The sequence below is a fragment of the Anopheles coluzzii genome, chromosome 2 (assembly GCF_943734685.1).
Source record: "Anopheles coluzzii chromosome 2, AcolN3, whole genome shotgun sequence".
NCBI lineage: Eukaryota > Metazoa > Arthropoda > Insecta > Diptera > Culicidae > Anopheles > Anopheles coluzzii.
The window spans coordinates 589260-614160 of NC_064670.1; the positions used below are offsets into that span (position 1 = coordinate 589260).

The 24901-nt window shown below is 46.2% G+C and overlaps 9 protein-coding genes across 12 annotated transcripts; 4 read left to right on the top strand and 5 right to left on the bottom strand.

The window, feature by feature from the left end:
• Positions 1-56: 56 nt before the first annotated feature.
• Positions 57-1740, top strand: LOC120961579 (ER membrane protein complex subunit 2-like). The gene is made up of 4 exons (XM_040385379.2): positions 57-222; positions 324-889; positions 958-1053; positions 1126-1740. The coding sequence occupies exons 1-4, from the start codon at positions 189-191 to the stop codon at positions 1351-1353; spliced, it is 924 nt and encodes a 307-aa protein (XP_040241313.2). The 5' UTR covers positions 57-188; the 3' UTR covers positions 1354-1740.
• On the bottom strand, positions 1435-3154 carry LOC120961577 (uncharacterized). Of its 2 annotated transcripts, XM_040385375.2 has the most exons (3): positions 2097-3154; positions 1942-2028; positions 1435-1868 (listed from the first exon to the last, which is right to left on the bottom strand). In XM_040385375.2, the coding sequence occupies exons 1-3, from the start codon at positions 3090-3092 to the stop codon at positions 1785-1787; spliced, it is 1167 nt and encodes a 388-aa protein (XP_040241309.2). In that variant the 5' UTR covers positions 3093-3154; the 3' UTR covers positions 1435-1784. The 2 variants fall into 2 exon arrangements, with proteins under 2 accessions (XP_040241309.2, XP_040241306.2); XM_040385372.2 differs by having other exon boundaries at positions 1435-2028.
• A 102-nt stretch (positions 3155-3256) lies between these two features.
• On the bottom strand, positions 3257-4637 carry LOC120961580 (ATP synthase subunit b, mitochondrial). The gene is made up of 3 exons (XM_040385380.2): positions 4500-4637; positions 3892-4205; positions 3257-3804 (listed from the first exon to the last, which is right to left on the bottom strand). The coding sequence occupies exons 1-3, from the start codon at positions 4525-4527 to the stop codon at positions 3436-3438; spliced, it is 711 nt and encodes a 236-aa protein (XP_040241314.1). The 5' UTR covers positions 4528-4637; the 3' UTR covers positions 3257-3435.
• A 101-nt stretch (positions 4638-4738) lies between these two features.
• On the top strand, positions 4739-6123 carry LOC120961578 (39S ribosomal protein L19, mitochondrial). Its single transcript, XM_040385378.2, has 2 exons — positions 4739-5081; positions 5159-6123. The coding sequence occupies exons 1-2, from the start codon at positions 5015-5017 to the stop codon at positions 6022-6024; spliced, it is 933 nt and encodes a 310-aa protein (XP_040241312.2). The 5' UTR covers positions 4739-5014; the 3' UTR covers positions 6025-6123.
• Positions 6109-14202, bottom strand: LOC120961570 (zinc finger MYM-type protein 4). 3 transcript variants are annotated; one of them, XM_040385360.2, is made up of 7 exons: positions 14069-14202; positions 8365-13266; positions 8163-8288; positions 7967-8088; positions 7759-7891; positions 7586-7685; positions 6109-7510 (listed from the first exon to the last, which is right to left on the bottom strand). In XM_040385360.2, the coding sequence occupies exons 2-7, from the start codon at positions 13178-13180 to the stop codon at positions 7336-7338; spliced, it is 5472 nt and encodes a 1823-aa protein (XP_040241294.2). In that variant the 5' UTR covers positions 13181-13266; positions 14069-14202; the 3' UTR covers positions 6109-7335. The 3 variants fall into 3 exon arrangements, with proteins under 3 accessions (XP_040241294.2, XP_040241296.2, XP_040241295.2); XM_040385362.2 differs by lacking the exon at positions 14069-14202 and adding an exon at positions 13864-13948; XM_040385361.2 differs by lacking the exon at positions 14069-14202 and adding an exon at positions 13737-13857.
• Positions 14203-14790: 588 nt separating this feature from the next.
• LOC120949756 (serine/threonine-protein kinase fray2-like) lies at positions 14791-15933 on the top strand. The gene is made up of 3 exons (XM_040367249.2): positions 14791-14889; positions 14968-15724; positions 15799-15933. The coding sequence occupies exons 2-3, from the start codon at positions 15014-15016 to the stop codon at positions 15874-15876; spliced, it is 789 nt and encodes a 262-aa protein (XP_040223183.2). The 5' UTR covers positions 14791-14889; positions 14968-15013; the 3' UTR covers positions 15877-15933.
• Positions 15897-16526, bottom strand: LOC120949758 (39S ribosomal protein L41, mitochondrial). Its single transcript, XM_040367252.2, has one exon. It carries the CDS (start codon positions 16515-16517, stop codon positions 15954-15956), a length of 564 nt encoding a protein of 187 aa, XP_040223186.2. The 5' UTR covers positions 16518-16526; the 3' UTR covers positions 15897-15953.
• A 24-nt stretch (positions 16527-16550) lies between these two features.
• Positions 16551-22319, top strand: LOC120949746 (uncharacterized). The gene is made up of 7 exons (XM_040367236.2): positions 16551-18081; positions 18159-18650; positions 18740-18836; positions 20144-20661; positions 20743-21162; positions 21239-21372; positions 21456-22319. Exons 1-7 carry the CDS (start codon positions 16795-16797, stop codon positions 22117-22119), a joined length of 3612 nt encoding a protein of 1203 aa, XP_040223170.2. The 5' UTR covers positions 16551-16794; the 3' UTR covers positions 22120-22319.
• Positions 22320-22411: 92 nt separating this feature from the next.
• On the bottom strand, positions 22412-24048 carry LOC120949750 (histone deacetylase 3). Its single transcript, XM_040367242.2, has 2 exons — positions 23891-24048; positions 22412-23807 (listed from the first exon to the last, which is right to left on the bottom strand). The coding sequence occupies exons 1-2, from the start codon at positions 24046-24048 to the stop codon at positions 22664-22666; spliced, it is 1302 nt and encodes a 433-aa protein (XP_040223176.1). The 3' UTR covers positions 22412-22663.
• Positions 24049-24901: the final 853 nt, after the last annotated feature.

A 24901-nucleotide genomic window follows, 5' to 3' on the forward strand; every position in this document is an offset into this window, starting at 1 on the left:
ACGGTGTCGAAAAAGGGCAACTAGCGATGACAGCCGTACGACAAGGGAAAAAATCACAAAACCAATCACCGTGGTCGCTACCAAGTCCTACTGCGAAACCCACGTAGAGTTGCCCAATAATTTGATTACACTACTGCTCCTCGATAGAACGACTGTCGTTTTATCAATGTGAATTGAATTAATCAACCATGTCTTACAACCTAGAAGAAATGAGTTGGTCAGGTAGGTGTAGGCAAGGGGGCGTTTTGGTTCCACCACCACCCCAGGCGCGGTGACACAAGGGAACAGATTCTACGATAATTATGGTCAATCTTTTCCTTCAGATGCCAGGAACTTGCTGCGAAAGTGGCGCGATGATAATGAGAGAAAGAGCGACGATGTAATGCAACTCTGGGATAATGTTCTGTCCAGCAAGCAGAGTAAACTGGGCAATGAACGTCACCTGGTGCTAGAACAGGTGATAATCGCTGCCCTGGACTGTAACCGCATCGAGACTGCGGAACACTGCGTTAGTATCCTATCTGCCGAGTTTCCCGGCAGTCTTCGCATACAAAAATACCGGTCGATGCTGTTGGAAGCATTGGAGCGATACGATGATGCGCTGGACGAGCTCGAGCAAATCATACGGAAGGATGAGACGAACGCAGCGCCGCGTAAGCGCAAAGTGGCTATCCTGAAAACGCAAGGCCGCACCGCAGAAGCTATCAAAGAGCTGTGCGACTACATGAAAATCTTCATGTCGGACCAGGAGGGCTGGCACGAGTTGTGCAATCTGTATCTAGCAGAGGGCGAGTATGCGAAGGCAGCATTCTGCATGGAGGAGTTGCTACTGCACAATCCGCATAGTCACCTGATTCACCAGCGATTGGCTGACATACGGTACACGATGGTAAGCAACGCTGTGCGGAATCAATTGCACGAACAATGGGGTTAACAATCATTTCGGCTTCCTTCCAGGGTGGTCTCGACAACATCGAGATGGCTAAAACCCACTACTGCAAAGCGGTAAAGTTGAACGTTAACAACCTACGGGCTCTGTATGGCTTGTTTTTGGTAAGCGTACCGTACAATGTACAAGAAAGCTGCAGCTGGAATTCTGATCGATTTCGTACTTTTCCTTTGCAGTGCTGCGGACACATTTCCAACTCCAAGCTTGTAATAGGTAAACGGAAGGAGGCGCAGAAGCTGGCCCAATGGGCAATGGCGCAGATTCAAGCGCGAACGCAGCCAACGGCTAAGGATACCAAAGGTGCAATAAAAACTGGCAAAAGCAAAGCCGCAGGATGTGAGGACGAGCTGCAAGCGCTCGAGCAAGCATTTGGAGGATTGGACGTTGGGAAAGTGACCAATTGACCATCTTTTTACGTCAATTAGTCTTTTAAATGCACTTTTACAGAAAAATTATCGCTGTACGTTTTTCCCAATTATTTCATACTCTGGTCGGTTTCTATCGTTAACTGTTTTTTTTTTTATTGCGAGTTCATGCTGTGGCAAGGAGGCACTTTCTCCCTTGCCCTTGTAACGATTAGTTTCAGTGCAGTTAGACGGCATAGGAATTAGCAGATATTTTTCCAAAGTGTTTATTTAATTAACATTCAAACATTAATGATCATGTGCAGTAGACCCTTCTTCGCAGAGCAACAATGTAGACTCATTGTTTTGTTGATTTCTGGTGGTGGTAATAACACAGAAAAGGAAACTGTACGAAGTGCTGCTGAATAAATGATGTTTCATTGGTAATTCGTGTGTTTCGATGTTTTAAAGCTAATAATCAGTACCCCTGGTCACTCTGTAGCTCTGGTAATGTCCAACGTTTTACTATCGAACTGTATCAAAATTACAACGTACGTGCTGATATAGCCAATTACCTGGAACCGGAAACAAATGGCATTTAATACCGGCCCACGTGGCTCCACACCTGTTCCATGCATATCGTCTTACCGTAGCATATACAGGCCAATTAATTGTGTAATACCAAGGACGTATTGTTAGCGAATAATGTTCCAATTGCTGCGATAAAATGAATAACTAAAGGAGGTACTCTCTTTAAGTGCTGCTTAACTTAAACGCTCATAAACACACACACACACACACACCTGATTTTGTACCATAAACTCGTCAGCATGCCGAAGATGGTTATGAACCAGTTTTGTTAATTGGTTTGAACCCTGTCGAATCCAGGCTCCAAACAACACTTTCGGTATCTGAAAGCAACTGTTGTACAGGCTCCAGCATATCGTTAACCAGGCAAAGTTTGTTTCGATCTCGCCCATAACGACGGCCGCTCGGTAGTAGGAAAAAATGCAGAAGATCAGCAAAATAGTGAACGCGGACAGGCTAATAGTCACCTGTACGCAGAATATAGCACTCACATGCCCAACAATAGAAGAAAGGTCAGCGTGCAAATTGGTAACGCCTGCTAGCAGCTGACTGGACCGTTTGACCATTTCTATCCTTCTGCTGGGTGCCATCGAACGCATGCCACCGTCCAGCAGGGAATGGAGCAATTGCATACGGCAACGTATACAAAGCTCACAAACTATAAACCACACCGTAAACACGGAGTACGGAATATTGGTAATATTTATGAACACTATCATGAGACCGGTGCCCACGTGCTCAAACACCACGGATCCAAAGACTTTAATTGTGACTGAGAAAATAAGCGTTGTGATTGCAAACGTAATGCTCCATCCTGCTGTCCAATAGACAATTTCATCGCATTTCATTCGAAAGTCTAGCATTTGGATCGTGTGATCAAACTGTTGCAGCGTGTCAGAGATGGCACCAATTCGGTGACGCTGGGAAAGCATGTGCGATAGCTTCACGACACTTCCGGTGGTAGCAATGATCAGGATCGCCGGTACTCCGTTGTCCAGGAAAAAGGAACCAGTGTGCATACGCGAAGGAACGTACAGCAACGTTATTGCGAAGACGGTCAGTTCCAGAAGCAGGAAAAACAGAAACAGAAACACCAATCGCACTGTCGGCTGTTTTGGGCAGCATAGATGTTCCCATTTCCTGAACTGAACCCACCAATCGGCGGATGACGTGGGAAGGAAAAAGCTTTTAACTGACTGTAACGCGTTCATCGATATACTGCAACCTCAAACGGACGGAATAGGATTTGAATTTGACTACAAAACAGTTTGAATACGTACCCTGATGACTATCCCAGCGTCAAAATGGAAACTAATTTTGTGAATGTTTCATGAGAATCACCCGCACTAGATCATCATCATTTATCAACAGCTACTACAGTGACAGGTATCGATATCGTTTATTACTTAGACGTGTTGTTGGTAGCTACATCGACACACGATGCTAATTAACGGCATCCCGTCGCTGCTCGTGCGCATTGCACATTCTAACAATTTGTTGATCTGAATTCTCCACCTTCCCCAAGAAGGCTGACAAAGGTTCTAAAAACATGACTTACTTCGATCTGGCAGCCAGTGCACCGAGATCGGCAATGCACTTGTTCAGGTTTTCCTTCTCCTGGTCGGGCGTGATCGACTTCACCACATTGCTCACGATCCAATCGACCATATGCTTCTGCGAGATACGACGGTCGACGTTTTGGCGCTCGACCTGATAATCCAGGCGCTTCTTCACCTCGCGGTACGCGTTCATGGCACGTTCGCGATAGGCAGCTTCCAGCTGAAGCGCCACGTTTTCCTTCTTGGCCTGCATCAGCATCGTCTGGCCTTCAGCACGCCACTGTTCCTTCTTCTCGTCCTCGATGGCCTGTGTCAGCTGCTGGATGTTGTTTTCCCGGCTTTCCTTCCACTCGTCTTCGATTTTCTGTGCAAATCATTCCAATCAAATCAGCATATTAACTTATACTGGGGTGAAAAAACATGGCTCCAGGCAAAACATTATCACACTTACGTCGACTTCCTTGTCCAGGTAAGCGGCCAGCGAAGGTCCGAACTTCTTGACGGCGAACACGACCATGACGGCCAGCGACAAACCATTGTAGTATTCGTGTTCCATGACGTAGATCTCCTTCGAGCACAGATAGGTCATTAGACCGGCACCAAATACGTACGGACCGGTAACACCAGTCTTGTTGTAGAAGAAGGTAAACCATTCCTCGGGCAGGAAGCCGAGGCGAACCTTTCCGCCATGCTCCGCCCGCTTCGGACGATCAGCCTGAGTGGCAGCTCCGCGAGCCAAGACTAGTGCTGCTGGCTTCTTGGCAGCTGAAATGTAGCATAAACACACCAAACAAACAAATCAACTGAATGCTGCATCCAGCCCGTTCCGCCGTGAAAGCATTTGCACCAAATTCTAATCAGACCCGTCTGCCGCTGTTGCACAATCGTTCCACCTGAACCGGGAGCAGATTCCCTATTTTGCGATCGAGACCGCAAATTTGACACAAGCTGATTACATAAACCCGCTGCTTTGGGCAGTCTTCTCAGTGCACGATTACTTTTTCCATAGGATATCGATGTTGCATATGATAAACGGATGAGTACTATTATCATGCTTACCTGACAAAAGCACCGCTCTGGACAGCATTTTCGTTTGCTTCGGCTGGAAATTTTCGTTTGCTGAAACGGAGGACCTGCTTTCTGCACTTCAGTCGCACCGAGGAAAAGATGTCGGTCGTCTACAAGAATTTTGACGTTTAGCTTTTCTGAGCTGTCAAAGGGTACTTCAAAGAGCTTATCGTTTCGAGCTAGGCGGCTTCACACAGCCATCGTGAACAAAAAAAGGCAATGTATTATCTTTCCTTAGTAATATTGTGGATTTACCATCACTAAAATGATTCAAGACGCATAACAAAGTATTGTGCACATTCTCTTCGGCAATAAACCAATGCCCTTTTGCCGATAAACGTGTAGCGCTCTGTTGCTTTCCAACGCTGCACCATAAACTTAGCGAGTTCCATCAACTTTGACTTTGACAAACGGAGGCGAAAATCATATCCAAAACAGATTTTCCCACATCAAAAGATAGAACTCTACATCTTGCGAATAGGTGTGCTTGCAATCGAAACACAATAATGAATTACCTCAGCAAGAGCAATGCGGCGGCAAGAAGTATATGGTTTTTGAAATCATTATGTACAGGTGAGCTACCCAACACATTCACACCAAACAATGCAAACGAACGCCTAGCAACGATACATGTTTTTCTCTTCTTGCAGAGGGTACGCCGGCAACTGCAACGAGGTGTTATTCAACCAAGCTGGCTCCAGCATCAGCATCTGCACCGAAAGCAACCTCCGCCAGTGGCAATGCTCCGACCGAACGCAAATCTATAATCCCGCCCAACTATAGATATGTGTATCAGGAGTTTCTGCCGGATCCAAAAGTCGAATGGCGTAACTCGGTGCGCGAGAAACTCGAGCGCAAGGATATGTTGGACAGACGCGCCAACATCGACATTCCGGAGTTTTACGTAGGATCCGTGGTTGCCGTCACTTCGTCAGACCCGCATGCGGAAAACAAAACGGCGCGTTTCGTAGGTATCTGCATCCTGAGGGAGAAATGTGGTTTACGGGCGAGGTTCATTTTGCGCAACGTTATCGATCATCAGGGTATAGAGATTAGTTACGATCTGTACGATCCTACGTTGCAAAAGATCGAGGTGCTACGGCTAGAGAAGCGATTGGATGACAATTTGCTCTATTTGCGCGATGCACTGGACGAATACAGCACGTTTGACGTAAACATGGAACCGGAAATCTTGCCCGAAGGGTCTCCGGTGCCCGTAAATGATGTGAAGGTGGTGCTCAAACCAAGGCCGTGGTATGCTCGCTGGGAAAGACACAACCTGCAGGGGGTGGCCAACATAGAAGAGCACACAAATGAACGAAGACGGCGAAAGGCGGAAGCAGTTGCAACGCCGTGGGAGAAGTACGACCTCATGAAAGAGTATCGTCGCTCTATACCGGAAGAGGAACAGAAAGAGATTTTCACCGAAATCTATTCGCAGCTCCATTCGCTAGAGCTAGCAAGGAAAAAGATGAAACGGAAGCGCACGTTTGTGAAACCTACCAAGCTTGCATAATTTCTCGTTCATTTAGCTTGCATGTGCGTGCACTGGCAGTTGAAGAAATGTAGAGTATAGCCATAGAGAATAAAACACAACGGATGATTGATTACGAAATGAATATTGTTCTTATTTTATCATACCTTAGCCTTTGCATGTTCGTAAGTGTTTGTAATTATGTGGCATCTAATGTTTCCTACGATTCCTAAGTAAAATCAACACCCTCGAATGCACTTGATGCTCTACACCTTCATCCAGAATTTCAAGCGGCTTGGCTGTTTTGCGTTTCGATTGTACACTTATGTACAAACAGTCGACCGTAATATGTTCTAACTGTAATAGAGTCTCTGTTTAAAAACTAGATGGACTTCACGCTTGCTTACACACAAGGAAAAACTCAAGAAAAATAGACGTGTTCAACAAACTCTTCGCTATTACGTACCTAATATGTGCTGGCCAATCTTATCTGGTGCAAGAAGGCAACGGCACACAACAAAACGATAACCCTACATTACTGAAATGACAAACTCCGTGTGAGCTGTGCTTGCCGTTTACCGTGAATAGCACCCGTGCTTGGCACAGATTCATACGCATCATAAACTAGTAACCTCCTTATTAGCCCCTTCACAGTACTGTCTCGCCATTTGTCACATCATTTGTTCTTATTTCTGTACAGTTTATGGTTTAAACGTGCTGGGAAAATTATGATTTTAAAGAAATAATTTTAGACACTAAATGATGATTTAAAAGCAAGCATCTATACTAGTTTTCAGTAGAAATAAAGTAGTCCTCTATCGCGAGGCAAACGGAAAGAACATGCATAAAAAAGGGTTAAATTGTATCGACTGGTATATTTTACATACCAACACATGTACTAACATGTTTTCAACACACCTTCGTTCCAAACAAATATAGCGCAGTGAAAAACAGAAAACAAAAACGGACGATGCAAAATCTGCCCGAGTCTCACTCGGGCAAAACAACAGTGTACCGAAAGCACTTTGCGCGCCCGAGTAAGACATGGGTAAAACTGTGAAGGGATTAATGTCTTTCACGAACATTGTAATAGCAATTGTAGTCAGGAGGTGGTGGAGGAAATATGCTTGTGTTGCTAGGAACAATGTTAACCAATGTTCTGTTGTTCACTAATGATCTGTCATATGTTCCGGAAGTATCTGGAGACAATGAACCATGTACACAGCTGGATGTTAAACTCAAAGAATTTAAATATCGACCAGTAACACCCTCAGCATCAGTTCCATCTGAAAGGGATTGCTGCTTCTGCTGCTGCTGCTGCTGCTGCTGCTTTATCGTGCAGCCTTCGTTTCATTAGCTGGTGAGCAAAGCAATGTTGATTTCTTTCACCATCTTTACTCTATGCAGCATTTTTGTGAGCGCCTCTTTACTTAGCGGTTGCGTAGAGTACCACACCGGAGAGTCTGGAACGCAGGATCGTTCCGGTTGCAGATAGAATACGTCATTGCGTGTTTTTACGCTCTCGGGGCTGCAACAGAGACAAGCATATACACAATTTGATTTCATTTATAAAACTCGCTCGTTGGCTGACTTTGGTTCTTACCATTTAGATAGATAAAATTCATATAGTTTCACTGGACACCTCAGCGGATTTTCTTCATTTTCTTGCTGTTCATAGACCTTTTTCTTTCGCGTATTGTTTGCTACATATAAAAAGAACAATTGACAATAATCAGGAAGAATGACAGCGAAAACACTATTTTCACTTTCACTTACCAAGCGACGACTGCGGCGGATAAAAGCGAAGCAAAACATTCCTTGTCGCCGTCGATTTCGTCCCTTGTTGGGGTGTCCTTTTCCAGTGCTTCATGATATGCGAAAAGCTAAGTTCCATGTGTTCTTCCACGGACTAAAGTGATACACAATTCATATTATGTTATAAACAATGGAAAAATACGTTATTCAATAGCACGCTGATACTTACGACCAAATTGAAATGCTTCGTATTGAAAAACATTAGCGTGCTAAGCAATACATGCGGCGAATGTGCTCCAAGCTGTTTGCACTCCCATAGATGCTCTTCCTCCACGCGCGTTACAATAAACTCTGCAAACGACGATGTCAATTGATCACAATTTAGTGCTACAACATGGAAATCATTCGTACAATAGAGTACTTACGAGAGTCGTTATAAAGCATGGAAAATTTTTTGGCAACCTCATCCAAACAATCGGTGAACCGCTCATAGTATGGATCGGTGAAAATGTTTTCAACCCTTCTGTTCTGGAACAAATATTGTTGAATTCCTGCAACGATCCAATCAACAATGGCGCATTTGTGAGACCACTGACATTTTTGAAACAGCAAAATTTGTAAACTTACCAAGCACGAGATAGTAAATCGTATCCGGAGCGTACTCGGTGCCGTTCGGTTTCCTCACTTCATTTACGAACAAGCATAGCGAGTAATTAAGTTCGTCTGCGGTCAGCTGCAGGATGTCCGATTTGAACGGTTTCCGACGGATAGAGCTTTTCTCCAGGTCGGCATTCTTTGTCACTACCCATTGCTTCCAGGCGTTTACTCCGAACGTGTACTTGAGACACATGTTGGCGTCGGGTTTCTCTACCGGCTCTACCACCCGATTCACCGGTTCGGGCGATGGTTCATTCAGCTGTTCTCGCTTGATGCGCTTAGATGTAGGGGTTAAGCTTAACTGTTGCGTGTTGTTATTTACCACAGTGCCGGCGCGCTGTGATACATTCGAGCCGCGCTTGCGACCTCGCTGCACAACAGGCGTGGCGACCTGTCTTTGCTGTTCCAGCAATAGTAGCTGTTGCTGTTGGTGGTGATGCTGTTGTAAATCTTCATACCCGTGGTGCTGTTGCTGCTGCTGAGTGATCGTATTGGCCTGCATAGCCGACTCCAAGTCGACCTGAGATTCCGTAAAATCGTTCGAAGCCATTTTCAGAGCCATCTGCACAAGATCCTCACTAAATGAAGTGTTATGCTCCATGCCATCGCTTGCAACTACCGCTTCCGTTGTTGTGTACTGATCATCACCGACAACGCCACCGTCGTCGGAATCGGAATCACTATCGTCTTTCTTCTTATCTCCCGCCACCATTTCGGCCATCATGAGCAGTTCCGCCTCATAAGGATCGGTGGGCATTTTGTCTTGAATCTTCTTGATCTCCTTCATAATGCCATTAGCCGAGTTTCGGGTTGTCGGTACAAACACCGGAACAGGTATTGGCAGCGGAATCGGAACTGGAACAGGCGTCGGCATAGAGTACATGAACATCGGTACAGGCACATAAATCGGCACCGGTATCGGGATCACGAGCTTACGCTGCAGCCAGTCATCTGTTTGACAACCAACGTTACACTGAATCGGTCGACAGGAAACGCTCTTGGTCAGCTGTATTGGCTTACACATGGTGGAAGCATTCGCCACTTGCGTTGGAGTTGGCGGAATCGTTACGATCTGGGTGTGCGTTTCGACTTTCGTTACCGTCACCGTGGTCGGTGCGGGCGGAGGAGCAGCTACTGTAGGTTCAGGATCAGAAGCTGGCAAAGAATCCGTTTCGGGCGGTGGCGTGAAAGTGGATGTTTGTGCTGATGTAGTGACGGAGGCATTTTTGCTGCTTGAACCTACAGTTGGTGAAGCTGATGACAAGGATATTTCCGTTCGTGCATTGATATTGGGCAGAATACTGCTGAGCGCCACCCTTCCCGAAGGAGGAATATTCGTGAGTGGCTCTAGAGCTACGCGCAGCTCTGGCCAATTTTTTTGATTCAAATTCATCTGACCACCTTTTGAACGTGTGCCTCGATTGTTCATAGCGCCAGCCAGCGAGTGCACTGAGGTGATTACGGGAAGGTTTGATCCGGCGGAACCAACATTGCCATTTTTGCCGCTATTCGTCGAGCTCGCTTGCGTTGCTGCAGATTTCGGTGGACGTCCTCTGGGCCGCGGTGTAGGGGTCGTAATGTTTGGCGTTGATGTGGTATCGGCTGTAGTTCGGGCACTGGTTAGAGCCATTTTTGTTGCACTGACTTGAGCTGCAGTGTTGGAGTGTGAAATCGTTGCCGTAGTTGTCGCTCTAGGAATTCTCTTCGGAATTCCCATGGGAACAGGAATTGAAGGATCGATGGGTTGCGATTTGTTAAACTGGCTCTGGAATTTCATGAGACATTGGTACGTGCAAAATATACGCAAACTCGAATCAGTCATATTTAGCTCGTATTGAGCCGTTCTGACTAGGCGACAGTGATCGCACGGGGTCAGCTTCACGCTTGTGGACACCTCGCAGAGGGTTAAACAGTGCAGCGAACAATGTCGTTCCATCGTAGAGGGGCGTAAGATCATGTCAAAAGTATACTTTTTCACCTTACACCAATTGCAGGGCACTATCTCGCGATTTGTTGAAATATACAGATTCAAGCACATCTTAGTACAGAACGCCAACGGATCCAGATGAGACGCTTCACCCTGTCTGTAGATGGTGTAGGCTGCGGACGACTTTCGTTCAAAGAAATCCTTGCACATTGCGCACTCATCGGGGTTAACGTTGTTCACAAATTTAAAAGCAGAGAAGCACGGTGTGCTGCAGAAGTAGTGCTCCCGCCCTTCCAGGTGGACGATAACCTTAGTCATCTTTTCGTGGTTGCATACAGCGCACACGTGGCGCTTGTGTTTCAGGGTCGGATTCAAGCAAGCCTGGTACATCTTGTGGCATAGGGTGCTGCAGAAATCCTTCAATACACCTGGTTCGCCGGCACGAGCCACCCGAAACTCATAGCCCTTGTTGTGCTTGGTAATGCTTTGCTGACAGTACGAGCAGGATTTGAGAACCTTTTTATACTCTTCCAAACATCTTGCGCTGCAGAACTGGCAAATGCTGAATCCAAACCGTACGCAAAACTTGCCCATACTATTCACAGACACTACCTGTCGGCACTGGACGCAGTGTGATCCGTTCGATGTTTGGTAGGCTCCGAGACATTTCTCATCACAAAATTCCATCGTTTCCCATTGCAACCACCTGCTCGAAAGAATCTGTAGCGTCTTGTGGCATTCGTGACAGGTACGCAGGAACGATGCCTCGCGCTCAATACGGGCTGCTTCGGCTTCTTCTTCGGTGCGAGCAGTAAATTTCACCACTTCAGACGAAGCATTCGCACCGCTTCCAGCACTGCCGCTACCAATAGCACTTTCTTTGACGAGATTGCGTACCCGTACCGACCGGCGACGATGCAATCGGAATAGGTCCGGATGTTCCGTCATCAAGAGGTTAACACAATCGCTGCAAACGTGCATCTCGTCCTCGTCCTGCTTGAATCCAAACTGACATGGTTTCGTGTCACCACACTGTACGCAACGTTTGTCTTCCTCCTGTGCCAGCGATTTTTCCTCGATGTTGTACCGTTTCCGCATCAAACTGTACTTCTCACTATTGATCGCCGTCAAATGTTCGACGCATTTCAGATCACAAAGGTAAGTGTACGTAGCATCGTCCAGCTTGTAGCGGTACTTGCACAATTGCTGCTCGCCACATCGGGCGCACGTTTCCTGACGTTCCAGAATGGGCACAATTGTCACCCGACGCTGTATCAGCTCAAACTTACCCGGCTGATCCGTGCGAAGACGCTGAACACAATCGAACGAACAAATGTACTTCTGGGCAGTTTCCTCACTCGCTGCATCGCATGTCAGCATGTACAGACAGGGCGTCGGATCCTTTTTGCACTGCATACATGTCTCCGATTCCAATATTGTTGCAAGCTCTCGAATTTGATTGTCTCTAGTGGGAAGTTCTTCTGTTGAGGTAGAAGTTAGATCCACCTCCATCTCCTCCGCCTGCTCCACCGTCGCAGGCTGAGGATCCTGCCCTTCTGCAGCTTCCCGTTCTGCCGGTGGAGTAAACCCGTCAGGTCCTTCTTCCACTTCACCTTCGTGCTCTGCACCCCTCGCTGCAGAACCTTCTGCTCGGACTGCAGCCTCTGCCTCGGCCTCGTCACGTTCAGCTGCCAAGGACTGCTGCTCTGCGGCAGCCTCCTCTTGCTCCATGGCACGTTGATTATCTTCATCGGATATCGCCCTCTCGTCGTCAGGCAATAAACAAATGTTTTCATTCTCACCTCCTCTTTCTTCCTCTACGATCGCGTTCGATTCATCTTCCACCGTTTGCTCCTCTCCCACTGTATCTTTTGCCGATTCGTCAACCGTGTTTTCTTCTGCAATACTTGTCGCTGCACTCTGCAGTGTCTCATTCGCACCATGCTCGTCATCGTTTTCACCTTCATCGTTGCCCTTATCCGCCGTATCATTGTCACCACCTTCAGGGTGTTCATCTGGTAGTTCTTGTTTATCAACTCCTTCCATCTCTGTTGCCGTTTCATTTTGGTTATCCTTATCACCATGACTGATGTCATCAGTTGATGCATGCCGAAGCTGATCGAACGGATCTTCCGCTGTAGAAGGATCAATTGAACGATCTCCTTCGGGCATATCGTCGCCCCTCGTGTGATCACTTTCATCCACATTCGTAACTTCTATGTCCTGCAAGTGAGACGATGTGTTGCTTACATCGTCTAGCGGTTTCACTACTTGCTGCTGATGTTCATGCTCTTCATCCACTTTCATTGGATCGTCGACGGAAGTAGTGTTAGCAGCTACTGGTTTTTTCGATTCCGATTCTTCAGTCGGATTCTGATCCTGATCCCCTGGCTGATCGGTTTCCATTTCTTCCACCGCGCTGTCATATTTTTCACTTTCACCATCATCTTTATCGTCTGGTTTGCAGCTTACTGGCCGCTCCGCTACCGCCGAAGCTTCCTCGTGCAAAGGCTCCTTTGCTTCAGCAGGAACATCTTCTTTCCCAGCATCATCTACGTCCATTCTTTCGCTTACTGCTTCGCTAATGACCGGCTCGCTCTGAGCTGCACTAGGTTCTGCATTTGAACAGTCTGATGCCAATTCTTCAATATTCGGGTTTTCGTTCGTCTCTTGTGCTGTCGGCTGCTCATGCTCTTCCGCTTCTTTGCCCGCCACTTCCTTAGAGTCCGCTGTGGCATTTTCTTTTTCATCACTCATCACATCGTCGGGGGATTTTTCCTCGTTTTCGGTATCGTCCTTGGCATCCCCAGTTGCAGAATTTGGGTTGGAGTCATTTTCTTCTCGATGTTCTTCTTCCATCTCTTCGTGTTCAGAACTGGTCCACTTCTTGTCCTGAACACAGGTTACTTTCTGGCTAGCGATATCAGCACGATCCCCGAACTAGCCTGCAATCGTAGCATTTAGTTAGCACTTAATGTATGCGTGAATAAATATAATAATTTGTAAGAAATGTCCGACAAGTTCTAACAAAAGTGAAAAAAATAATAGGTGTAGTGAAAAGCACATAATCATTAGGAAAATTCAAAGGAAAAGGGCCAGTATGAATATCACAGAGATGCCAACAGTTTTGGAGGGTGGAGGAAAGAGACAGTCTCCTTTTTGCGTTTGCACATTACGCTGCTCCCACTATAAACTCCCGCCTTTTACGATGCTTAGCACCACGGGATTTTTTTAAAACGAAAGCTGTCGCAAACTTTCTTTAGTCGATTCCACTTCAAAATTTAGTTAGAAAGGGTTTACGGACCGTCGAATTTGGCCGCAAGTTTTCAGCTAACATTCATTGATACTTATGTTAAAACAACAAAAAAAAAACCACAGCGTGGTGTGCATGTGTTGGGGTGTTAAAATTTGTCACCTATTTTCACTGCAATATCGGTTTATCTTTCGACCGGTTAATATCACACCGTATTGGGATAGATTCACACAAAGGACTGTGTTATCATTTTACACTGCTGGAGCAAAATATTCTGCAAAATTTATACTTTTTCACAAGACGCAAGCCGCCGTCAAAAACAAGCGCGCACCATTTTGTTTTCGCTCTCTCGCTCTTGCAAGCTTCGCTTTGGCACCGTAAAATTGATGCTTCGGCTTGACGCGCGCCAAGAAAAACGTAATCATGTTGTCACTCAACTATAATTTACACAAAGTCGCAAATCATATAATTAATTATTCTCTTTTTGCACTTACTATGCTCTGGTACCGCAGGAAGTAAAGAAACTCTAGCACACAAATTTATCAAACCCCAGCACGATATTTTTCTCTTGAATCCAAGCTTTCTGCTACACCACTGGCTATAGCCGAATGAGTTGAAGACGTGCAAGAAAATTGGACTGTGGCAGTTTTTAACAATCAAATCAGCGTGATGTGAAGCGTCAGCATTTTATATTCAGGGAACTATTCTCGAATTCATTCAGCATAATAGAGTTTTTAAATTTTAATAATTCATTGTTGCTTTCGATGCAGGAAAAATAACAATTAATTAAAATGATTTCAAAATAAAAAATTAACGCGAAACACATGCTGTGGCGGGTTTCCCATTGTTCGAAATGGGTGACCAGTGCTGCCAGATATGTTTTTTTTATAGATCTTGTGCAGGCTGTCCTCGAGATACGCTATGAATGTGGATCGAGAAAAATCTGTGTACAGTCTGTTCCCGCGATACGCAGTTTATGCGTTACCGTGGAATCCGCAATAATCTAATTCTATGTTTTTCGGCTAAAATACATGTACTCGGTATTTTTGATTATATTTATTGCTTGTATTCCCTTTATCATTTATTGTATACGTTTCGTGCAGAATATTCTGATATTTCTGGCTGTGATCCATCAAATTTAGAAAACCGCGTATCTGCGTAAGTCGAGCATTGCGTAACTCGGGAACATACTTTATCACCGAATCCGAATATAACATTTACCGCGTATCTCGGGGACGATCTGTATATATTTACGCTGCTGCTGATGGTTGCCGCTAGGATGCTAGGTGCCGGATAAATATTAACCTATTACACCGTTCGTGTCATATTTGTTAAAAAAAATTAGGTAGAAAACAAATACCACTAAATTAAACAAAGCTCTCTTGAATTTCAGCTCTGTAACGTGCTGGCGGCGGACTAATTCTGAAAAAAGTGGAAAGATGCCTCGTCGTTCTTACTCACGTTCCCCGTCACGATCCAAAAAATCAAGCCATAGCGCCAAATCTTCCAGACGCCGATCGAGATCAAAGTCACGGGACTATGATAAGTATCGTAGAAGGGACAGCGACAAAAGCAGACGCCGGGAACGGTCAAAAAGCCGATCCGTAGCATCCTCATCAGCGTATCATCGAGTCAAAAAGGCTTCGTATCGTGATAGATCAAGAGATAGAAGTTATAGAGACAGAACGCGCAAGAGATCCGCTTCCCGGAACAAGTATCGCGAACGGAAATCTCCTGATCGTGCTCGGTACCGCCGATCGTCCAGCAGCTCCAGCTCTTCATCGACATCTAGCTCCAGCAGTAGCAGCAGCAGTAGCAGCAGTAGCAAAAGTCGCAGCGATAGCGTGTCGAAATCATCTCGTAGCCCTAAAAATCCTTCGCCCCCCGTACAAGTCAACAAAGAAAGTTTGGAAAAAACCTACACTTTTAAGTCATTATCGGACGCGTGCGATGATCCATTGAACAAAGCTACGAAACTAGACGAACTGAATGCCGACGAGTTTGTCCCACAAAGCTTTGTATCCAGTAGAAAGGCAGTGGCCCCTGGGCCTGCAGCAAGCAGCATCGTGATAAACCTGGAGGAACAAACGATAAAAGTGCCCACGAATGAAAGCACGGTACCAGCTGAAGATCCCTTGTTTCACAGTACGGTGGGTACTGAAAATGTTTCATAAATCACTAAAATGCGTATAACAATTTTACAATTATTTTCAATATTTTTCAGTTTTTTGGAAGCGACGACAGTGAGCGAATGGCTCGATGGGTTAAAAAACTCTACCTTTTGCGCCAAACAATAACCTAAGTGAAATGAGAAACATGATATTTGGAACTACCTAATAAATAGTATTTTATTCACTAATTGCACATGCACCAAAGCATTTAAAATATGTCCGATCCAGTTTTTCTTGCTTTAATCCATGCTTCTTCAGCTGACTGCATTTCTTCGGCCGACGGTTCCATCGGGCTTCCATCGTCGTTCAACTTTCCGGACTTCCAATCATCTATGATCTTTTGGGCATACACCGAATTGAACAGGTCCTGGCTGGTGAATTCCGACTGCACAACATTAGGCGCTTTGTACGAGACATATGGCTTGAATTTACATCCTTCCATGTTGGGGACAATCAGCTCCGGAATCTTTTCCGCTATTTCAACAAAGTTGCCGTCGATGGTTACGCCTGTATCACGCACACCTCGCTTGTCGATTGGCATATCCGGGTAAAGGTCCGGATTGGCAGCACGTTGTTGTTTGAAGATGCGCGTTCCCCGTTTGTTATACAGCAAAAATTTTCGAAAATTCTTCTTCCCCGACAAGGATGCCGTGGTAGAGATGCCTCGTTTGATGATATGGAACATTTTGTAAAAGGAAAAATCGCCGGTGTGTAATCGTGCACAAATGGACAGAGGTATGATGTGCTTGGAACGGTGCAAAAAGGAAAACATACATCTGACAGCATCGGAAGCTTGACAGCTTCCAGCATAGAAAAGCAGGGTCTGGCAACACGGTCAAAGTAACGCGAGCGGTGTTGGTGCGTTGTTTGCATAGCTGAAAACTAAACTACATTTTAACGTGGACGAAAATAATTATAGCACTCGCTGTATAGAAAAAACTGTTTCGGAATGTAATACTCGCCATCTAGGAGCATAGCGGCTTATGTGAGATAATAGTTAGTAGCATAATCTTGGAATAATAGACCACTGTGTCTTTCGCTTCGTGTGGATGTCTAAAACAAAAATGGCGCCTGTCGCAGGGGTAACACTGCATCTAGAATGCTGGCGGGATGAGCTGAGCCCGGCACAGACAGCCGCCTACGAAAAAGCAGAAAAAGAGCACCATGAAGTACGGAACAAGCTGAAAGAGATTGTTCAGGAAACTGGCGGGAAGAACATATTTGCCGGACAGGTGTTTACCGCTTATCAGGTATTGGGACCGGTACCGGGATTGGAACAAATTTCCAAACCGGTCACTGCATTGTCGCGCAAGAAAATGCCTTCAATGCCGCCGGCACTTGCACCGCTGGGCAGTTCATCTTCCCCAGAGCCTTCAGCAAGTTTCCGGCGTCGGAGTCGAAAGGCGGATTCGCCGGCCGGAGAAAACCCCGAGCCCGTGGTTGATATTGCCTCTGACGATCCCGATGAAGATTATATCCCACTAGCGAAGCGCATGAAACAAAAGGCGAAAGAGAAAACGACGCCCGTGCCCGCGAAAAAAACGAGAGAAGAAAAGGTCAAAACTCCGGATCCGAAGATCAAATCGCCGAAAACCCCTGGTTTAACACCAAAGGTCGCCGCTATTTCTGTACGACCCACCGAATTCAACTCCATCGGAGGGTTGCAAGTCGGCGCGGAAAAGGACAAAAAGCGATCCGCCGCAGAGCCCTCGGCCGTGGTCGATCTTACGAAAGATGATTCGGGCAAACCGACGGCCGATTCGCGAGAAATATCTTTCAGCAAGATTCAGGGTAAAACTTTCCCTTCACTCGTCGTACTAGCAAGACCGTCGTTGCGCGTCGTCGACAAAGCGGTAACCGACCGGCCCCAACTTGACGCGAAGGTGAAAAATGTCCTCGTCCACCCTGCGCCAAAGTTTACGGAATGGCTTATTCAGCAGGGATTAATCAAGTCGGAACAAACGTGTCAAATTCATAACGACAAGCCACTGAAGCTGGGCATGTATTCCGACACGAGCAAATTCCCGTACTCGGGTGGCTACTTTTGGATCAGTGATTGTTGTCCGACTAGGTTCACGTCTGTGTTCCACGGTTCGCTATTCGAGGGTTCACCTCATCCTCCGTCAGTAATTTTAAAGCTGATCTACCACTGGGCCTGCCAAACGAACGTATCCAACGTGGTAAACTGGGTGAAGGTCGATAACATGTACCTTAAGGGTCTGTACACATTGTTACGGTCCGTTTGCACATTGGCATTATGTAGACATATGAAGCTTCTCGGCGGTCCCAAAAAATCGATCGAGATCGGAGTAATTTCATTGGGAACAACTACGCAGGTACGTCCAATTTGTGCCTTTCCTCGGGCCTTTCCACACGCTAACATTTCGAACTCGTTTTCTTACTTTCCTTACAGGATGGGCAGCAGCGTCAGGTGAAAGTAGAGGTGTTGGGTGTGCTAGATCCGGAAGCTAAAATACTTCGCCTTCGCGCCGTGGAGCCCTTGCTGGACGCCGAAAAAAGCTACAAGAAGAGGTTTTCAAAAATTTTGGAACCACTTAGCGATTGGGTCCATAAGGATAGCGTCATTCTGACTGACCTTACCGTGGACAAAGGTACGCTGAACAGCATGGGATACAAAACCGTTATACAGGTTCCCGGTTCTGAACAGACGCTCAAGAACAGTAACGCAAATATAATGGACTATTTGCGGCGCATCGTGCCACGCATGTTCCAAAACACCTTGTCCCTTCTATCTCGACAAATCATCCAACAGTTCTTGAATGAGCTGGTGTGGCGTGAGCTGTATGGCAACAGCCCCGGCACAACATTCGATAACATAGTAAAACACTTATCTGAGGAAGCGAAAATTGAAACAAAGGAAAGTTTGACTACTCGCCTTCATAAGGTAAGCGAATATGCACAAACAAAACACCCGTATGTTCTTCCTCAGCTTTAAAATACTGATTATTTTGCTTTGCTGCTCACATCCCCCAGGCCGCCGCAGATCCCTTCAAGCAGTGGGAAATTGTATCCGATATGCCAGCGTTGGGCAAAGTTCCTGGTAAACGAGGCCGAAAACCCAAGGATCAATGTTAGTATTGTTTTCATTTTATATTTTTTCTTAAGTCACCGTAGCTCCTATTGTCTTGGTGTAAAGATTTTCGCAATTATATGTAGGCTTCAGAGATTTATTTTTCCAGCAGTTGAAAAGTCAGTCCTTGCCAAGGCTATGAGAATCGTAGAATGTCTGGATTTATTTGAGCTGCTCCTTTCTAAGTAAATTGTTGATACATGTTTACTTGACACTTGGGTCATCCGCGGTACATGTACATGTAGGGTCTTGCGCAGGCAGTCATTTTACCTCGTAAAAATATTAGGTCTGAAATGTGCATTTTCTTTGTTCGTCAGCGAACTAGCGAATGGCGAACACATTTAACCATGCTTTGGTAACTGTTGACGTCGTGCCATAGCGGGAATGCTTGTATTATTAGTATTATGCTGTAATTTCATTTCCTGGTTGTCCTTATTGAGTGCTTGGTCGTGAGCGAGGAACTCGATTTTCTTTCAGTGCCGTTTGTTTTTTAACATCTAGTTCATTGAAACAAGACTCACAAGGGTCGAACTGTTTGGTGAATGTAAAATCGTACAAGAGAACTTAGTGGTAAATTGCGTTGAAATTGGGCTGTACAGTATTTTGGTACTCCTTGTCTGCTGGTGGCAGATTGTAGAGTATTTGTGCATCACGTCAAACGCTATTGTATCTGTCGCCAGACCGTAACGTAATTTCGATGACTTTTTGTATCCCGTATTCACGACTCTTGTTTTCATGTTTTTCTTTTCTACTTTCAGCGTTGTAGAGTTTGAAGAGAGGTAGAGGGACAAATTTTTGTACGCCATTTTTCAAACCCGCGCGCTCGCCCGCCTTTCTCTTCTAGATATGCTAGTTTTAGTTCGTAACGAAGTAATTGAATTACCACGTAATGTTATGTTCTGCAGAACCAACCATAGGAGTGAAGTGATGAGGATATGATGTGGTGGGACAGGACAGGGGATTTCAGTTTTGGTTTCTTCATTCGAGTTTTCATACAACTAGCTCCTCCTCCTTCAAAGTTGGGCTTGTGCGAAACTGCAGGATTTTACAGATGTTAGGTTTTCCGAAACTTATGAACCACTTCGAAGAAAAAGAAGCGTTAGAGCGTAGGCAGGCAGGCAGTTTTGTACGCAATGAGCTATAATAGAGTGCGTTAAAAAATCGAATAAATCTTATCAAAACTTTGATCATTTTAACATAATAATGGAGCATTTGGAAAAACTAACGTTTACTTTATTTTGAGAGAAAACTTTTCATACTGTTTTGTTTGCTTTTACTGTATATTTTCTCAAATCGAATCCTTGTAGCTATCATCAAAAGTGAGGCTCCGCCAAACGATACGATTCTCGCAACACCGAGCCCGACCCACCAAAACGCGCCGAAAAAAATTATCCTCAAAAAGGTGAAAAATGAAGAGGAAAGAGCCGCGGCATCCGCTTCCACGCCCCCAGCTGGTTCACAGGTGAAAAAGATAGAAATGAAACGAACGGAAAAGAAGGACTATACTGTGCAGTTGGAATCGTACTATTATGGCTGCTCGGGGGGCACTGAGCTTAAGGAATCGGCTTTGGCTTGTACCGATTTTGCAGTACCGTGTCCGGAGTGTCCGGATTTGACGTTCCGAAGCAACGTAGAGCTTCTTGATCATCTATTGCAGCATGCGAGTCCCGCTATTGCCTCCAATGCAGACGGTGGCGCCACTGTCCAGTGCCGAACGTGTCTAGAACACGTAGCGGACCAGGAAGAGGAGAAGCACAAAATGCTAAGCCATCCGCAGGAGACAAAAAGTTTGCTATGCAAGACGTGCAGCTGCCTAATATGTGAGGTGAGTAGGAATAGATCTGGTAAATGTTTCAATTACTTGTTAGATACTGATTTCTTTCGTGTGCATATTGTGCCTTCACAGCAACGCTTTAGCACAGTGTCTGTGCTGGTGGCACATCTGCAAAAAAGCCACCACCCGCTGGAGATGCCGTACCGGTGTGGTGGTTGCGACTACCGTAGCTCCATTTTGCGAACAACTATCGATCACTTTTACGAACAACACAAGGGATCGGCCCTGTTGCAGTGTCCTGTTTGTCTGCAGATATGCTGCGCATATCGTACCGGCGACGAGGGCCCACTCATGAAGAACGTGCACCAGTTCTTGGCTCACTTACGCAAACACACCGATAAAGCGATCTCGAAACGTTGCAACAAATGTGCCCTCAGCTTCCTGGACAAGGGTGAACAGAAGTTTCACTCTATATTTGGTCATGTGCCCAACAAAGCAGATGAGACAGTGAGAAGTGTCACCAGCTCGGCGACGGTGATCCCAAAACCAACGGTATGAAATTAAATCCTTGCATTTCTTCTATCCTCCTAAAAATGTATTGTGATTAATGCTTCTTTTTTATTTGCAGAAAAAGGTAACCATCAACAAAGAACATTCAACGTATCGCGTCGTAAAGCGGTTTACTAAATTGGTTCTGAATTTGAAGAGTGGAAGCATTTGCTGCGAATGTGGAAATGATTTTGACCAGTTCAACCACATGATGTAAGTGAGCGGTAGTAATGCACTTAGTAGTGAAGATCCTTTCCCTAATTGATGTTTCTGTCGTATTTTTCCCCCCCCCCCAGAGCAAGAGTGCAATGCATAACGTGTGCGTATCAAACCGCCTGTCTACCGTCGATGGTGAACCATGCTGTATCGTGTCAAACGGCCACGAGCACGAAAGAAAAACGTTCTGCTGTCAATATGATGGATCAAGAGCTACATTGCCGGTGTGGCTTTTCATCGTACGACGGGTATGCTTTGGCACGGCACCTAATCGCATGTGATCGTTACGGTGCCGTATACTCGACGGTCGAGGCAGCTCAAGCGAGCGTTGTCGAGCGTAGCATGCTCGATTCGCTCGGGCTAGTACGACGGGACGGTGACGACGATGATGAGGACAGTACTGCTGCAGCCGGGGAGCAAACAACATCATCACAGGATGACGACGCTGGACCGTCGTCTTCGTCGACCAACTTGAACGTTTCTTTCAGCCACGAAGAAACTGTTGGTGCATCATCGGCAGACGCGAATGAAGGCAGTGTGAGCGGAGTGGCGTACGATCCGTCCCAGTCGCTGTACAATATTGCGGGTGCAGGCGAGCAACAATTCAACACGCAGCTATCGTTCGACGATTTGGGACCTCCGTCAGTTTTGCCCGCCCAAGATAACAATGATCGTACACCGCAGCTTAAAGACGATTATCAATCCTTGGCTACACCACGTGTACCAGAGCAACAGGATTATTAGAGCGACTAGCGTCAAAAACGATGATACCTAATCAGCTATCCTTTTACAGAACCAGAATCATTGTTTGTGTTCTTTTTACGTACGATTCTGTAATGTTTCTAAACGGATAGATTAAAAAAAAATACATTTCTTTTTTTGCGGAAGAAGGGCTAGAAACATAAATAAAAAAAAGATAGAATAGAACATGTTTCGAAATTAAATTTAAGTTTTCGTCTAAAGTTGATTAACCTTTGTGGTCCTGAAGATACAAGGTATGTGATCTAGTAGTCAATGCATGGCCAGCCGGTTCGCATGTTTTTGTTTCGTTTTGTTTTATTGCTATTGCGTCCTAAAAAGTAAAAGCACACTGGTACCCTTGTCCCAGCCTTGTCCGTGGAAGATGATGTAGTTCTTTGTCGCTATACCTAACTGCAATTGTGGCCAAGCAAACTCTGCATGGACAATTATTTTCGAACAGATATCTCGAAAGCCGAACGCCGAATCAGAAACGTAAAAGTAGGCTCCCTCAGCAACTTACACACTACACTGCGCCAATCAGGCAGCTCTACGGTTCGTTTTCACTCTTGTCGTTGTCGTTATCACCATCGAAGAACTCATTTTTCGGCTCCACCAGTCGATCTTCATCGTCCTGCGTCATACGCACATCCGGATTCGGTTCCTCCGTCTTGACCGTTTTCAGCTCCTCCGGAAGTGCGTCCTCAGGTATGTCGAACATCTGTACACTGGGTGCATGTTGACACATCTTCAAGTTGTCGTAAACGTGTCGCGTAATCGCTTCCAGGTACTGTTTGCTGTTCGCATTATCTTGTCTGCTGGGAATGTCCGGATGGAGCGTAAAATCGGGAGCAAAAAACTCAAGGTAATCGTTCATCGGCAGCTCGTTCGAGATGGTTTCGTCGATAAGCAGCGAAGTTTCGTACGTCCAGCAGCGTGCCACATTGCGCAACGTGTACCCACCGCCTCCGACCACCAGTGTCGGCACGTTCAGGTCCTTAACGAACTTGACGCACTCGCCGTGCCCTTTCGTACTGAGCGAAAAGCATCCCAGCCGGTCGCCAGCGAGCGAATCTGCGCCGCACTGCAGTACGATCGCAGTCGGCTGGTAGAACTCCATCACAGCTGAAATGACCGGTTTGAACACCTGCACGTAGCTCTGATCGTCGATACCTTCCTTTAGCGGCACGTTCACCGAATAGTACCGCCCCGATTCGGCACCAATTTCGTACATATCGCCCGTCCCGGGGAAGAAGTAGTTGCCGTACTTATGGAACGATACCGTCATCACGCGATCGGTCAGATAGAACGCTTCCTGTACCCCATCGCCATGATGCACGTCAATGTCAATGTAGAGGACACGCGGATGGTACTTCAGGAGCTCCAGAATGCCTATCACTATGTCGTTGACATAGCAGAATCCAGACGCCTCAAACTTCTTGGCGTGGTGCAAACCGCCAGACCAGTTGATGCAAATGTCGCTATGGTTGTGGTTCAGCTTCTGTGCACCTTCCAGCGAAGCGCCAGTGTACATGGCGCAGAACTCGAACAACCCATCAAACACTGGACAATCGTCGCCAACGTTGAACACGGAAAGACACTTGGTGTACCCCTGAATGTTTTGCGGTGTGACTCGCTGCAGGAACTCAATGTACTCGTCACTATGAAACCGGCACATGTCGTGCGCACTCGCTCTAGAAAAAAACAAAAATGCAGGAAAATTGAAACCATGTGACCAACGGCCAAGCTACATAGGCGTCTAATTGGTGGCACTCACTTGTACGGCCGGTAAATTTGCATCTTTTTGTGAAGACCGTAGTTCATCACTAAATGATGGATGACCGAAAGTCGATGAGGTTTCATCGGGTGGCCGGGTCCGTAGTGAAAGTTCCCCACGTCCGGGTTGAAGAAGTACGACACTTTCTTTGTTGCCATGGTGATACTTCGCTCGCTGATCCTGCCGTTCTCAGATGTAGATTGTGTCGGACTCCTCCTCGTCGTCGATGTATTGCTTCCAGGCGTAAATTACAAGCAAAAAGAAAACGGCTCCAAGCAGTCGTCTGGTGAGGCTAAAATCTAGCGTATTAAATTTTAGATCTAACTGGTCGAACGCGGTTCTAGTGCCATCCGCTGATTCGCTAATCGAATCGTTGAGATAATAATCGAGAAGCTCATGGCTTGCGTCCACCCCTTCCGTGCATTCGTACGCTGGCGTATCTTGGCGAACTTTCGATGCTGGTGCTAATGCTGCATTTGATGCTTGAACCCTGTACCGGTCGTTGAAATGCGGTGTTGCTTGCTCTAGTTGTTGTTGTTCTACGATAAGCGTGTTGCTGCTGCGATGAATACTATGAGTATGATAGCGATGCGTAATCTTTGCTGGCCGGAAGATCGGATCGATGCTCATCTATGTCTTTCCGATGTTTACTTATCCGGCATGAAATGGAAGCGGACGGAGCAGCAGCACCACCACCAACCCATTTTGAGCGTACCCACTCACGCACAATTCGGCCGGAGTGGAAACCGAACGCGGTTTCTTTTCCAGCCGGCCGAAATTAATGGACACCAGGGACAATAGCAGCAGGCGAAACGCAACCTGCCTGCTCTGACCCTACGACACGGCACGCTATGCGGCACTGTCTGATGATGGTGCACCGTAAGTACCTTGTGCCACCGCTATCGATCGAATGCGGTCTTTTATGTAACCCCGGTAAAGCGCCGTGTGCTCTTTTCGGCCAAACGTTCTACTGCACACACGCTGGTAGTTTTGCGCCACAGCAGTAATTGA